The following is a 17,274-nucleotide window of genomic DNA, read 5'->3' on the forward strand; positions in this document are numbered from 1 at the left end:
CCTAACCCTACGTCGACAGCTCTAAATAAACAAACAAATAAATGAATAAATAAATAAATAAATAGATTCTAGAATTAGAATAAAACATAACACCTCCTCCTCCTCCTCCTCCTCCTCCTCCTCCTCCTCCTCCTTCTCCTCCTCCTCCATCTCCTCCTCCTTCTCCTTCTTCTCCTCCTCCTCCATCTTCTCCTCCTCCTTCTTTTCCTCCTCCTTCTCCTTCTCCTCCTCCTCCATCTCCTCCTCCTCCTTCCCCTCCACCTCCATCTCCTCCTCCTTCTCCTCCTCCTCCATCTCCTCCTCCTTCTCCTCCTCCTCCTTCTTCTCCTTCTCCTCCTCCACGGTGGTTAGGGTTAGTAAATTACACATCTATCAGAATGACCTACAATCTAAAATCACTGTGCCTCTGTTTGGCAGAACGATTGAAAGGAAACTCATTAACATTTACACACAATCAAAGATTAACATCCCATGAGACTCTTGATCTTTTTTTTAATTTATTTTTTTTAATCAAAGCTGTAAAATGATCATAAAAGAATAAAACCCCAGCATATTATGACACAGTTTCATCATTAAATCTGCTACGTTTTGTCTGTTTACACATTATTTTTGGTGTTTAGATGATTTTGCATTGCTTATGGGATTAAAAACAAACATGCGGACGAGCATTTAACTGATTAGACTGACAGCAGTGTAGAAGTTGTACCTGCAGCAGCTTACAATGACTTTAATTATATAATAAACACAAAAGCATTAATGCTGACGGTATGTAGACTTCTACTGTTTCTCAGGGTTTGAGCCCCTTCATTACACTTTAGTGCTTCAGCATATAAGAAAAGTTGACTTTCTGGACGAACTGAAACCCTGAACATGTTGCTCAACATCATGCTCAGATCTCTACAGCCATGTTCCATGAGCTTATGAAAACATTCCCAGGGACAGTGGAGGCTTTTACAGCAGCAGATTAATATATTTTAGATCACATATGGGTGTGATTTCTTGGTGTCAGAGTTGGTTTTTGACAGCGGTGTGTACACGCTGCTCTATAGCCCGACTACATCCGTTACAGAGGCTCGGGGAAGATGAGTGTTTGTCTCCACCTTGTGTCTTGTCCATGCCTGGAACATCTTTGTAAATAAATATAAATCAGAGAAGATAGAAACATGAAAACCGCTTCTGCTTTTACAGACAGATCACTTTAATTTTTAAGAAAGTGTTTTATATTTACAGATACTGGCACATATGTTCATATAAAACTCATCTTAGGCTCTTTTCTACATATTTTATGTCTTTAAATCAGGGGTATCCAACATGCGGCCCGCGGACCAAAACCGGCTCTCCAGAGGGTCCAATCGGGCCCTCAAAGTGTAAAAATATTACAGAGAAGACATTAACTGCAGATTGTAAATTTGTAAAACTATAAATTTAAAACAATTCCTAGACCTTTACAAGTTGTTTTGATCATAAAGTAAAATACTAGATTGCTCAGTGTTCTTTTGTTGTTTTGTGTCTCATTTTTGTACTATTTTGTCTTGTTTTTAGTTGGTTTTTGTATTTTTTTGTCTGACTTTTGCCATTTGTCTCACATTTTTGTCGTTTTGTGTTTCCTTTTTGTCTCGCTTGTGGTTTTTGTCTTATTTTTGTCATTTTGTGTTTTGCTTAATTCATTGTTTTCAATGACTTTAGTCATTTTGTGTCATTTTTTGGCTCATTTTTGTCACTTGCCCATTTCTTGTGACTTTGTAACTTTTTTGACAATTTTTTTGTCTCTTTTATTTTTCGTTTCAGCTCGTTTGTTTCATTTTTTGCCATTTTGTGTGTCATTTTTGGAACGTTTTGCCTTGTTTTTTTGACGGACATTGGTTGTTTTGATCTCAAAGTAAAATAACAGATCGTTCAGTTCCAGATACCTGTGACTGAATGTCGTGTTCCTTTGTAGACACTCTGTGAACTGGAAGTTTTAATGTGTAAATGATAAACTGAGGCTGAAAGTTCTTGAAATTTCACTTATTTTTCTTTAAAAATTTCATGTTGTTCATGATGTTTTGTAAAAAAGATAATTCCTTAAATATTAACATTTTCAGAATGTACTTTTTTGCACTAAAACAATGGAAACATTAGGAGTTGTGGTTATTTATAGGTTATTATGCAGTGATTTTACTGGTCTGGTCCACTTGAGATCCAACTGGGATGATTGTGGAATCTGAACTAAAATGAGTTTGACACCCCTGCTTTAAACCATCACATGCTACACACATCTCTCCTAAAAGCTAATAATTCTTTTAGTACATGAAATACTACCTTCGAAACAAAGAAATTGCCTGATAGTTTGTCCTCCATGAAGACTGTCAGCATCTTAGAAACCTCCATCACCTCCCAACCAGTGATATTATACTGAACAAAGTACAACCAGCATTCATCATGCTAGTAAATGTACTATTCATATAATCACATGTAAATTTATTCTTTCTGTGATTAAACTCATCCTCTGCTGGGACGCACTTTGGCCCAATGACTGTTGCCTGAACAAAAAGTACTACACAATATATGTCATGATCTTTTAAAAAATAAACTGTTGTGTCCCTGAGCTGGAAATTTAATATTAACCCTCTGAAGCCCAAGAAGTTTTAGGGCATTTTTGTTTTTATTCCTGTTACACTTTTACCCACTATATTTGCATTTTCACTGCAATATGAAGTTGAGCACCTCAGTGAAAGTAGCACAATCATGGATAGAAGCAGAGAGAACTCAAAACTATCTTCTCTGCAGTGTAACAACGTCACAATGCCTTAAACTTAAAACATTTAAATACCTTGAATAAATATGTTAAATGTTTTACTAAGTTTATCCAGGTGACTGCAGTTCAGCTGAAAACTCCCTGAATTTTTGTCATGTGACCGTTGGCTGCAGATAAGAAACAAATTGCTTCACAGCTGTGAAAGGGAGGGTGGAATTTTTGCTGTTTACAGAATCTCTTTAGCACAAACAGTTTATTTTTTTGTCAATTTTAAAATTTATTTTGATGGAATATCACAAATTTAAGCTGAAATTTGGTTAAGTTTAAGGGTGAGTAGTACAAAGACCACTGGAAATAATACGACTCTTCCTGTCTTTACAGTGATAAATGCTGTGATTTTGGTGATTCTTTAGAGATAACATGCCTTTCAAACCTGCTGGCAGGTTTTTGGGGTTCAGAGGGTTAAAAGAAGCCAGACTGAACTGTTGGTGAACACTTAGAGCCTGTTCATAGTTTGATGTTTCCTGACATGATGGAGCTGTAGACCTGAGCTGTCAGCGGTACGTAGCTCTTCTCTTTGTCGTCGAGGATGTAAAGTGGGTCCTGGATACGTCCTGGATCAAAACTCTCCTCTACTAGCTTCACTTTCATCTGCTTGAAAGTTCCCGTCACTTCTACAGCATTCTAGATGGAAGAAAATCACATATTGTCAAGCTACATCTATGAATGTTCATAGATAAGTTAATAGCAGCATAATCACTAATACAATAGGAATTAAAAGACTGAAAGCAACATTTCTTGCTAAAAAAACACAAAAACTTTAAATTTTTTGAGGATAGAACAATGTTTGATGTTTGAATTACCTGTAGTCTTATAAAGCGAGGTCGTGCATATGAAGGCAGGTAGTTGACCACATGATTATATATTTTCTTTCCATCAAACTGAGCCTCTCTCTTTACAGTGACAGCTGCCATCCCTATCCGGCCCTCATGGCCTGAATACAGAAGAGAAACAAATATCACAAATCAGTAACTGTCTATTCAGTGCTCTGCCAGTTATTATATTATATTATATTATATTATATTATATTATTTTATTTTATTTTATATTATATTATATTATCCATCCATCCATCCATCCATTATCTATACACCGCTTAATCCTCACTAGGGTCATGGGGGGGGCTGGAGTCTATCCCAGCTGACTCGGGCGAAGGCAGGGGACACCCTAGACAGGTCGCCAGTCTGTCGCAGGGCCACATATAGACAAACAAGCACTCTCACATTCACACCTACGGGCAATTTAGAATGATCAATTAACCTCAGCATATTTTTGGACTGTGGGAGGAAGCCGGAGTACCCGGAGAAAACCCACGCATGCACAGGGAGAACATGCAAACTCCATGCAGAAAGATCCTGGGAAAGCCGGGACGCGAACCAGGGATCTTCTAGCTGCAAGGAGAAAGTGCTAACCACTACGCCACTGTGCAGCCCTATATTATATTATATTATATTATATTATATTATATTATATTATATTATATTATATTATATTATATTATATTATATTATATTATATTATATTATATTATATTATATTATATTATATTATATTATATTATATTATATTAAGTTATTATATTCTCATTAAATGCACCATTAAGTCAAATGTATATTGTAAAAGAAAGAATAACTGGTAAAAAAAAAAAAAACTGTCAACACTGTGAAACTAACAGCATCTATCATGAAATTAATTATATTTTTAGCTGGAAAAAGTAGTAGTATGGCGACATGTAAAAAAAGTGGAAATGCAGATTTATTTTTTCTATCTATTTACAGTTTTGCCATGTTCTTTCACTGTCAGTTGAGTTAAATTAATTCAGTTAAATAATTTTACAAGATATCTGTCATGTGAGAACAGGGAAAAATCTGTGAAACAGCAGTTTAAAAAAAATTTCTCATTTTTCAAATCCTTTATGCAAATAATTTTCTTTCAAAAAAACAAAAAATATATTTTAAAAAATATTCATTAAATAATTATATTTTACTGATTAAAAACAGTTAAAAATTGTGTAATTTTACAGTCAAATGTTAAATTTTTTTTTAATTTTGATGAGGACAATATTGACAGTTTCGGTCTGTTTTTGTTTGTTTGATTTAAGGCTAACATGTAAAATAATGATTTTATTATTTATTATTCAAAAACACAGACATAATCTGTCAAATAATAGCAAAATCATTTTAAAAAATGTAAGCAAAAAACAAACCAACATTTTAAATTAAAAAAAAAATCTTTTTGGGGTTTTGTCATTTTATGGTCACTCGTTGTAAAAGAATGTGGAAATGCAGATTTATTTTTTTCTGTCTAGACTATTTACAGTTGTGTCCTGTTTTTTCACTGTTCATTAATCAAGTTAAATGAATTCAATTAAGTAATTTTACAAGATATCTGTGTATCTATGTGAGAACAGGCAAAAATCTACAGTAAAACAAAAGTAAAACAGTAAAATAACAGTTTAAAAAATACTTCTCATTTTCAGTCCTTATGTAGATAATTTTCTTTCAAACAAAAACATATACAAAAACTTGTGAAATAATTACATTTTATTGATTTAAAAACTGTTAAAAACTGTGTAATTTTAAAGGCACATGGTAAAATTTTTGGAGTTTTGATGTGGACATTATTGATAGTCTTGGTCTGACTTAAGGTTAACATGTAAATTAATGATTTTATCAGTTATTATCTATTATTGAACAACACAGACACTGTCTGTCAAAATATAGCAAAAACAAATCAGTATTTTTTAAAAAATCTTTTTTGGGTTTTCCTTTCATTTTTTTTTTTCAGAAAAAGTACCCATCACCTGGCACTTGGACTCCGTAAATGTTGGCCTCTTTGAGGCACTCGCTGATAGTCAGGATGTCAGACACTTCAGTTGTTGCCACATTCTCGCCTTTCCACCTGTGGGCTCAAACAAGTTACAACTTTACCCCAAAAATGCCTCTTTTTTTAAGCCTCAGGCAAAAGTACAATTTACAGGCCCATACATGTGAGGAAAATAAACACACCCTCTTCTTTGCAAACCTGATACCTGAACAAACATTGGTCAGTAGGCACTGTATTTAAGGAGTATTATGTATAATAAATGCTCCCGTGGGCTAAAAAACTCCTACAAAGTCATTGCAAATGAGTTGTGAACTGAAATCTAACCACTCTGTGTTGGAACTGTTGGTGCTGTGCCATAAAAACAACAAGGAAGAGGAAAGAGAAAATGAAAATAAACATTCCTACTGAAATTCATTGTGTCTCAGCAGTAACAGGCTTTCCATGAACATAGAGAAAAAATACTAAAGCGTTTGCAAAGAAAAAAGAACTTGTGTTGGTTGATTTTTACTTATTCAGTATAAAGAACTTTTATTGTTTTTGAAACGTGGCTGTCACATTCATCCACATCTACAGTAACACGTTCTTTTTATGTGTTGCGTGTTTAACCCTGTAAGACCCACACAGAAAAAAAGAGCAAAAAAAAAACTACATATATATATATATATATATATATATATATATATATATATATATATATATATATACGAGCAAAATAAAACTAAAAAATCTAAATAATAATAATTCTAATATATAAACCTAACTACAGAAGAAATTTTTTTTATTTTTATATATATATATATATATATATATATATATATATATATATATATATATATATATATATATATATATATATATAGTAGAAAATAATATTTCAAAAAAACTAAACTGATGTGTTTCTGCAACAGTGGATTTTACATGTTAACCTGATTCCTAATTTTCTCAAGTTCTATTATAAGACTAATACTACAGCTCGAGACTATAAAACAAACAACACAACGGAGTTCTGTACCTGAATGTGTCGCCTACACGATCCTGAAAGTAAATAAAGTTTTCGTCATCGATCCTCATGAGGTCGCCGGTGTTGAAGTAAAGGTCTCCTTTCTTGAGCACATTGCGAAGTCTTTTCCTCTCCGTTTGCTCTTCGTTCTGGGCGTAGCCGACAAATGGAGCGATGTCTGTGATCTTTGACACCAGCAGTCCCGTCTCACCTTTAAAAAAATGAGAAAAGATGAGCCTGAAACTCTCAGAGACGAGATTTGAAATCACTGATACGACTGATGTAACAACAGCATCCATTCTTCACCTTTGGGGACCTCCACACAGAGTCCATCAGCATCTCTGATCGGCTCGTCTCGCTCTGTGTCGTACTTAACAAGAATGTAGGGAAACAACTTCTGCAGGAGGAAGTACAGGTATTGTAACGGGCACAAAACATCTCAGAATAAAGCCCTGTCTCCATAGAAACAAAAATAAAAGCACAATTCAGAGCTATATTTTAGAGTGCTGTTTAGGCTACAATGAACATTTGAGCAAGTATGTTCATTTTCATCAGTGTGTGGAGTGAAAATAATCTCAACTGAAGGTCCAAACATTTCCAGAGCTTTTAATCACATTTCACGGTCTTCCAATAAACCATATTCAGCAGTTGTTCCACTGTTCACCATGAGATGCCATTGAAAGCTCAAGAAAAGCAAGAAAACTCAGTTGGGATCATCTTTATACACAACCCTTTCTAAAAAAGAAGAACTTCAATATAATTTAAAGATTTTTTTAACCAGATGTGGTTTTAGTTGATCTCATTCTTACACGGTGCAGAAAGTTGACCCGTCCGATGGCTCCAACTTTCCCTGCGTAGTTGATGAATCCCACGTTTCCCTCAGTGGACGCATAAAACTCTCGAATCTGAATGTTCCCGAAGCGACTGACAAACTCTCTCCATATCTCTGCTCTGATTCCATTACCGATGGCCAGTCTGACTTTGTGATCCTTGTCGTTGTCTCTCTGCATTCGACAAAAACCGGCCAAAAAAACAGATGAAGTATTTTGCAAAGGCTGCAGAAATCAAATAATTTCACGCCCGATGCATTTAAGTAGTCCAGAAGTACTACAATCTAGAAATATAGGTAACTGGGTCAAACAAACCACTTGTCAGCATTTTGAAAGGTGTTCATAAAGTGCATGCATACTTTTAAACATGCTCATGTTTCATAATGAATTAAGGCACCTTAGTGATCAAGGTCACTTAATCCCTGTAAGAATTTGACACTAGAAACCAGTTCACACAAGCAAACATTCTTCAGTTTGACTTAAAAATACAAATCTCTTGAAATGATGCACGAATAATGTATAAGAAATAGCATTCATTATTATAAATGTGACCCTAAAGTTATATACTAGTACAAGGAGATTTGGATGCCAAGTTACTTGATATGGTTCTCCTCAGTAAAGGCCAGCATCTATTCCTAGAGGTGACCAGATAAAGACAAACCACCTCTCTGACTCGTGCAGGGTCATGCAGTAAAGTGAGACTGCACTTCATGTGATGCAACCAGATACTCTGAATGGCATACGCAGAAGAATGTTTACAGTACTCCTAAATAGACAGATACAAATGAATCTTCAGAGGATTTCAAAATACGTGCCGTCATTCTAATGCTTTAAAAATGCCTGATTTACGTTATTCTGCTCAACAAACCCCACTGTTACTGACGCAGGAGGCTGGAACCCGATAGTCGCGATTTAACGATTTCTATTTTAGTAAGCCAGCTGTGCCGTGCTGTGGGAATGTACAGATTTGGAAAGTTATCTCCGACTAGATCAGCCTCTCTGGCAGCTTGCTGCAGCCGGTTCACAGTCATCTGCCGCTGCAGCTGTCTTGTTTTACAGTAGTTTAGTTGGCTGAGTCGAGGTGTGGTGCCCACGGCGGCCTGCAACAGATCCTCTGTGAGATAGTTCCAGCTGCAGTTACTAGAATTATTGCACAAACACACGAATATATGAAATTGTTAACATGTCAGATCGATACTTGTGAGAGAAAAGTGGAAAGGCATGTTCGTCAACAGGATTACACAAGACACCTGAGAAGAAGAACTGAGAAAGAGGGTTTCTTCAACCCTCTGGACCCCAAAATCCACCAGCATGTTTAAAAGGCATGCTTTATGCCAAATTTACACCATTTATCAGAGCCAGAAACTGTAAAACACAAAGATTCATCAGGTTTTTATCTTTCCAATGGTTTACGAATGTATGATGTGTCACATGTGGTTCAGTCAGGAAATATATTCGAAAATATGCTTAAAATTGCAATATCTTGTCGAAATCACTTCATTCTACATGTCAAAAATCAATCATTTATTCTAGATCCGGAAAAAAAAGCAATAAAAATCCTGCGCTTGGCAAAAATTCCAAAACTTTACGATGGAACTGTAGGCAGAGCAGAGCAGAGAGGAGATGAGAAGGGAGACTGAGAGGAAAATAAAACAAACCAGATTAAAAATTAAATGCAGCACAGCTCAAAAAAAGCACACAGGTGAGTAAGTTCTTAGGAGATACATTTAACGTGGTTAAATATCACCGTAGAGTTTATGTGTAGTTTGCAGATGCTTTTCCACCATACAAAGGAAACAAAATGAGGGAAACCTGGAATAAATAATTCTTAGTAGTATAAAAAAATATTATTTTATATTAAAGTGCAGCATCAGCAAATTAATATGGTTACAACTGTGGAAATATATACTCATTAATGTTTGATAATGTTGGATGCTTACTGCTAAATTGCTTATAATAGTTAATCAGAAAGATGTATTTGCTAAACAGATATACAATGTTTATTATACTGAGTGACACTGATTCATTTCTAACACATAGAGTGCCCTTGACATTTTTTGGAACAGCAGTAGAAAAGTAGCTTTTGTTGCTGTGCAGAGTATCCTTGTTTTACAGAAAAACAGAAGAAGAACCAAGGCCACGGGAACGAGTCAGCAGCACATCAGAGAAGGGAGGAACCAGAACTCACCCAGCGGCCTGCATCTCAACATTTAGATAGTCACACAACACTGTTAGATCGACAATTGTAAAACACTGGGTCAGGGAGAAATAGCCAGACTGATTCTGCTCGAACTGACTGTTGTCTGTTAGGGAAAGGCATTCAGACCCAGAGCTCTGTATTGCACATTCAATCTTGGTGTAATAAAGACTCTTTTTAACCTGAATTGAATTCTCCTGACTACTCCATCAAAAGAACCGGAGGAAACAGCCTAACACATTAATTTTTTTATGATTAATTTCAGAATAGGCTGATTTACAACACAACACATTGCTATCACTCTTCAAACTCATTTTCCTGCAAAAGAAAATAATCTTTACTTAAACAATGATGAAATATTGTAAAGCTGCTACAGATCATTTTACCTTTGGTGTGCTGCAGAGGTAACGCATCACCTCTCCGATGTACTGCACAACAGTCACGTTGTATTTCCTGCAGTCATCCCAAAACTGGGAGGCAGAAAATTTCCTCTTCAGGATTATAGTTGATCCTGGATGGCAAAAAAAGAAAGAGCTGATTACACTTTTTGTATTAAAAAGCCATTATTGAAAACATTTACCTAAATTATTCTTACATTTTCTACATTCAATGTAAACCAGCAGTGTCAAACTCATTTTAGTTCAGGTTCCACATTCAGCCCAATTTGATCTCAAGTGGGCTGGACCAGTAAAATCACAGCATAATAACGTGTAAGCCACCACAACGCCAAATTTTTCCTTTGTTTTAGTGCAAAAAGTACTTTTTGAAAATGTTCACATTTAAGGAAAAATCTTTTGACAAAACATTATGAACAAACTGATATTTGTTAAGGAAAATATACAATTTCAACAACATTATACCTCAGTTTATCACTTACACATTACAAATTATAGATCAAAGATTGTCTAAAAAGGAACACGACATTTAGTCACAGGTATTTGGAACTGAATGATAAAGTATTTTACTTTAAGAAAAAGACAAAAAAACCCAACAAGAACAAGACAAAATATTACAAAAATGAGACACAAAATGACAAAAGTGAGAAACAAAATATCAAAAAATTAGACAAACGACACAAAACCAAAAAAGAGACAAAACATTAGACAAAAAAGCTACAAAGTGTCAAAAAAATGGACAAACGGAACAAAAAATGACAAAAGTGTCAAACAAAATGACAAAAACGATACACAAAACACAAAATGATAAAAATGAGACAAAAAAAACACGCAAAACCAAAAGGAAACAGAACAACAAAAACATGAGACAAAACGAAAATCAGACAAAAAAAATACAAAAACAACAAAAACAGGAGAAAATATTCAGAAAATATGATCAAAACAACTTGTCATGGTCTAGAAATTATTGTAAATTTATAGTTTTACAGATTTGCAATTTGCAGTTAATGTCTTCTCTGGAATTTTTACACTTTACAAAGTCGTCCCGCAGGCCGGATTGGACCTCCTAGTGCTCCAGTTTTGGCCCATGGGCCGCATGTTTGACACCCCTGCTGAAAACTGTAAATTTACTGAATTAAAGACAAATGAGTTTACATTATATAAGACTCATTGCAGCAGTATTTAGCTGTGTACCACTTTACTGTGAATGCTGTACAACAGAACCCAGCGTGTTCTGTTGTTGAATATGTGCTAATCGGTGTGTACTTATCCAGACACTGAGCAGCGGTGTGAACTTTGGCCTATTTAGACGAAAGCACTTTGAAAGGATCTGTTCAGATTACTGGTTCATGGTGACAAAAGAGTCTTTGAGTGGGTTTGCACCAGGGGCAGGAGAACCAGAGTTAGAGGAGGAGCTGCTTTTGTGTCGGAACAACTTCAGTTCAGTTATTATTTTAATTCTGCAACAGGAGCCTCTTGTTTAAGTTGTGTGAAAATCTCATGGAACAGAGTGACGCTTTCTGGAATCTGTGTGATCCAGGGGACACAGCTGAGGCACTGATGGTAGTTTGAGTGGCATTTCTAGTAGCAAATGGAAATAACTGGGAGAGATGGTAGATGAATCCTGCATGTTGAAATATGAATAATTCTAAAAAACCGAAATATACACACTACCATTCAAAAGTTTGGGGTCACTGAAAATGTCCTCATTTTTGAAAGAGGTTTTTTTTTCGATGAAGATAACATTAAATGAATCAGAAATCATTTTAGTTCAGGTTCCACATTCAGCCCAATTTGATCTCCAGTGGGCTAGACCAGTAAAATCACAGCATAATAAGCTATAAACAACCACAACTCTTTTATTTCCTTAGTTTTAGCACAAAAAAGTTCACATTTAAGGATTTTTCTTTTTACGAAACATGAACAACCTGAAATTTCTGAAGAAAAATTAATTCAATTTCAACAACATTCAGCCTCAGTTTATCATTTCCACATTACAACTTCCAGATCACACAGTGTCTACAAAGAAACACAACATTCAGTCACAGGTATCTGGAACTGAACAATATAGTACTTTACTTTATGATCAAAACAACCAAAGTCCGACAAAAAACTAAGACAAAATACTACAAAAATGAGACACAAAATGACAAAAAATTAAACAAACGTATGAAACAAAACATGAAAGAGACAAAAAATGAGACAAAAAAGTTACAAAGCGACAAAAAAATGGACAAATGACAAAAATGAGACAAAAAATACACAAAACGACAAAAATTATACACAATGAATAAAGCAAAACACAAAATGACAAAAATAAGACAAAAACACAAGCGAGACAAAAAGAAGACACAAAATGAAAAAACATGAGCCAAGCGACAAAAGTCAGACAAAAAAAATGCAAAAAACGATTAAAAATAGGACAAAATATTACAAAAATGAGACACAAAACAAAAGAACAATTAAAAATCTGGTATTTTATTTTTACTTTGTCATGGTCTAGAAATTATTTTAAATTTATAGCTTTACTAATTTACAATCTGCAGTTCATGTTTTCCCTGTAATTTTTTCACTTTGAGGGCCGGATTGGACCCTCTGGAGGGCTGGTTTTGGCCCACGGGCCACATGTTTGACACCCCTGATTAAAGGATTTTACCTTTTAACATGTCTATATGGTGTTTTTTCTATGCTGGAAGACACCGTATGAGTGAAGTGAGCTGTATTTCCACTTGGAACCTGCAGCCCACTCAAGATAGTCTCAAAAACACTGATTTTCAGGGTTTCATACTAAACAAAACACAGAAACTAATCCTGTAAACTTGCTGGGTGGAACTTTCTGGATCGTCATTCTTCTTCCAAATCCAGTCTGAACATATGTGGCTAAATTACTCCAAACTATGAGTAGTTTTATTGTGTTTCATCAGAGTTGCATGTTAGCTGGTGTGCTCCAGCTGCAGTGAATAAGTAGAGGAGTAAGAAGCAGAGCAAATAGCATCGGTATGAGGACTCTCAGCTGCTACATACCAGTTCCGATGTAAAGATGTGAATCTTGGAACATAAATAATAAAATGTCAAACAAAATCACTGCAGCAGAGATGTTATTTTACAGAGGCATGCTGCGTATATCTAACACGGCCAGAATAACATAAGATGTTTTGAAAATACTAAACACAAATTATACGCTGCTGAACCAAATTACGAAACAGCAAGCTACATTTTTTGGACACATCATGAGGAAAAAGACCCTGGAATATATCGTCACAACTGGAAAAACTAATGGGAAGAGAGGACGAGGCAGACAGAGAATGAAAATGATAGAAGGACTGATATCATGACTACACATGGAACCATCAACGGTCACAATTCAGAAAGCAAAAGATCCGATTAGATGGAGAGAAATGATCGCCTACGCTGAATGGCATGGCACTGGATTGATTGAAGAAGCAGAAACTACTTAGATCTCCACATTTTCGAAGAAGCAACAAGTCACATTTGAGACGTTTTAAGCCAGGAAGCTTCTAAATATGCAACTTTGACACACCGTACTGAGTTTTAGGGTTTAAATCAGCAACTTTTCTGATATTAACAAGGTCAGAAATGTCTGAAACTAAATAACACCTCCATGTAAGCTCAGTAAGTAAAGGATTCATTCACCCGATGAGGAATCTCACACAGCCCTCACAAAGTTCCATTCATCCATTATCTCTACATCCCTTAATCCTCCGTATGGTTGCTGGAGCCTATCCCAGCTGACTTAGGGTCAAGGCAGGGTCCCTCACAAAGTTGTTCAGGTAAAACAGCCTCTCAGTCACCTCACCTGTCTCAATGGAGCCGATGAAGCCAATAACAAATCCAGCCGTGTGGTACAGAGGCAGGTTGACGAAGATGACATCCTTCGAAGTGACACCGTTTGAAGATAGAACCACCAGAGCTGTCAGCAGGCGGTTCTGGTTGATCACAGCTGCCTTCGGGAGACCTGGAATACAACACAAAGAGCCCAAAGAGGGATGTTGCTTCTGGTTTTGTTACAGGTGCAGATCAGAACAGAAAACCATACCTGTAGTTCCAGAAGTGTAGATATAAACTGCGGGACTTTTGGGTGTGATGTTGGATCTGAGGGATCGAGGCAGCGGAGCGTCTGAGGCTTCCTCCACTTTATCAGAGAAACCTTCGATTCCAGGCTTGTCGCAGTGTTTGGTCATCAGGAGGACGATGACGCCCTGCTCCGTCAGCGAGGGCAGCACATCCTCTACTGCTTCCTTTAGCTCTGGACGAGAACATACAGCACATTCACAACCAGTAGAGGTAAACCTTAACTACAGACGTAAAATAAGATTATCATTCAGTTATCTAATGATTATTATTTACTAAACTCAAAGCAACAATTCTTGTTTTGCCAGATGTTGCTCAGAAAACAAAAGTACATACCCCAAGAATAAATGCAGGGCCTAATGAGGCAGCAATAAGATACAAGTAAGATACACTACTGAAATAAGGCTACAACAGAAAAGTAAAAAGTGATACTGGCAACGATTTTTGAAGTAGTAAAGGTAGTGTCAGATATGAAACTGAAATACTGCACTTTAAATTGGTATATATAGCACATGAAATTGGTATAACATGAAAAATTCAATATTGCACATAAAATTGGTATATTGCACGTGGAATTTAAATGTAGGATATGAAATTGAAATGCTTCATCTGAAAAAATGAAATATTGCACATTAAAATTGAAATTTTGCACCTGAAAAATAAAATATTGCACATGAAACTGAAATATTGCATCTGAAAAACAAAATATTGCATCTAAAAAATAAAAATTGCTCATGAAATGTAACTATTGCATCTGAAAAAATGAAATATTGCATCTGAAAAATGAAATGTTGCACATGAAATTCAAATGTTACATCTGAAAAAAAATATTACATGTGAAATTGCAATATTGCATCTTAAAAATAAAACACTGCACATGACAGTGAAAGACTGCATCTGAAAAATGAAATATTGCATCTAAAAAAATATTGCCCATGAAACTGAAATACTGCATCTGAAAAATGAAATATTACACATGAAGCTGGAATATTGAGTGTGAAAATCAATTACTGCACATCCCACTGAAACTGATATTGCTACTGAGAAAAATAAGATTGCAAATGAAAATATTATTCTGATTTACGCTCCACAGTCTGTGACCATCTAAGTAGGAGTTTAACTGAAGAATGTGCAGAGGTTAAAGGGTCTTCTCCTCTATTTAACCCTCACAGCTCCTTAATAAGCAGCTCTAACTGCCTCAAATCAAGTTTAAACTTTAACCCTCCTGTTGTCTTCATTTACGGGCAACAAAAAATACTGTTTCCTCGTCTGAAAAAAATCCAAAAATTCAGCAAAAAAAATCCCCAAATTTCTGAAAATTTGCAAAACCTTCAGGAAGAAAATTCCAATAATTCCTTAAAAGTTTATGTTAAAAGTTTTATTTAAAAAAAAAATCCCCCAAATTCTTGTAAATATTTTCAAAAAATGAGTAAAAATCTTCCAAAAAAAAAAATCATAAAAATATCTAAAGTGACTACATATATATCAGTAAAACTTCTAATATTTTCTTTAAGAACATTCACATAAAAATCAACCAAAACTGGATTTTGGTTAATTTTTATGTGAATGTTCTTAAGAAACATTTTTAACATTTCTTTTTTTTCACAAAAAAATGTTCAAATATTTCCCAAAAATGTTGAAAATGTGGACATCAGAAGTTTCACTGAGAAAATATTTTTTCCCCACATTTTCAAACTTTAAAACGGGTAATTTTTGACCCACAGGATGACACAAGCGTTAAAAGGCTGCATACCTGAGGATGCTATCAGCACCGTGGCCTTGGAGCAGTTGAAGCAGTGCAGTAAAGACTTGGTGCGGATGTTGTGGTTGAGCAGAGCCACCGGGGAGCCCAGCTTGGCCAAGGCCAGCCAGGTGAACATGAAGGCGGGTTCGTTTCCCGTGAACAGAGCCACGGTGTCCCCAGCCTCATACCCGGGGTGGCTCTGCAGCGCGTTGGCGATCTGGTTGCTCCTTCTATCCGCCTCAGAGAACGTGTGTCTTTCATTCTCAAACACGATGAAGTTCTTGTCCGGATGCGCAGCTGTTTGCTCCAAGAAACGGTCCAAAACAAAAAACAAAGGTCTCCTCCTTCTCCTCTCCACGAACCTCACCAAAATGCGCACAAGATCCCCGAAATACAAAACATCCATCCAGACATAAGGGAAGAAAGTTCTGAGGACAAATGGAACTGCGAGGATAGTGGCTAAAAAGATTGAAATTAAAAGCATCTCCATCGTGATGTCCCCTTTAAAGGAAAAAAACCTGCTTGAGCAGAAATGTGAAGGCCTTTCAGAAACCTTTGCTCAGTGGGGCGGAGCGTTTTCTCCAAAGTATGTGAAGTTCATGGAAAATATTTGCCCAAAGTGGGGGGCTGATGATTGCAAGCAAGAGAGAAAAACCAAAGCACGCAGAAAACAAGGCAGGTCGTCAATCTTCTCGGTGGGGGGAGGAGGGAAATGCGGCCGGATCGATCCCCGGCCGCGGCGCCGGTTCGAAACGGCCGGTCCGGAACGAAACGGCCAAAACGAAGTACGTTAACGGGTACGGTGCCGTCACGTGCTCGCGGCGGTACCGGTACGCGCACAGTATAAGCGTGAAAAATACTGCACCGTTATACTGCAGTATAAACACACACACACAGAGTTAAAATTACACATAAATTATACACGTATTCTGTATTTACTGATATACATGTACTCTTTGTGCACTCTGTGTGTAGTAATGTACTTGTACACTCTGTGTGTGTAGTAATGTACACTCTATGTGTGTAGTAATATACTTGTGCACTCTGTGTGTAGTAATGTACACTCTGTGTGTATAGTAATGTACACTCTATGTGTGTAGTAATATACTTGTGCACTCTATATGTATAGTAATGTACACTCTGTGTAGTAATGTACACTCTGTGTGTACAGTAATGTACACTCTGTGTGTATAGTAATGTACACTCTATGTGTGTAGTAGTGTGCACTCTGTGTGTGTACTAGGATACATGTACTCTGATTTACTTCTATAACTCTACTAACAGACTGTTTCCCTCCAGGAAGCTGTGGAGCATCAGAACCAGAACCAGAACCTCTAGATTCCATGTGCATCTCAGTGAACATCAGCTTGTAATAGAACTCTTTTTCCATGTC

General features: G+C 36.2%; 1 protein-coding gene across 1 annotated transcript; it reads right to left on the reverse strand.

Moving 5' to 3' along the window:
• Positions 1-1,174: 1,174 nt before the first annotated feature.
• Positions 1,175-16,606, reverse strand: zgc:158482 (uncharacterized protein LOC100009650 homolog). The gene is made up of 10 exons (XM_055012117.1): positions 15,891-16,606; positions 14,103-14,312; positions 13,863-14,021; positions 10,037-10,161; positions 7,433-7,627; positions 6,930-7,020; positions 6,636-6,834; positions 5,601-5,698; positions 3,601-3,731; positions 1,175-3,421 (listed from the first exon to the last, which is right to left on the reverse strand). The coding sequence occupies exons 1-10, from the start codon at positions 16,369-16,371 to the stop codon at positions 3,245-3,247; spliced, it is 1,866 nt and encodes a 621-aa protein (XP_054868092.1). The 5' UTR covers positions 16,372-16,606; the 3' UTR covers positions 1,175-3,244.
• Between the last annotated feature and the right edge of the window lie 668 nt (positions 16,607-17,274).

This window comes from Amphiprion ocellaris, chromosome 1, assembly GCF_022539595.1.
Source record: "Amphiprion ocellaris isolate individual 3 ecotype Okinawa chromosome 1, ASM2253959v1, whole genome shotgun sequence".
NCBI lineage: Eukaryota > Metazoa > Chordata > Actinopteri > Pomacentridae > Amphiprion > Amphiprion ocellaris.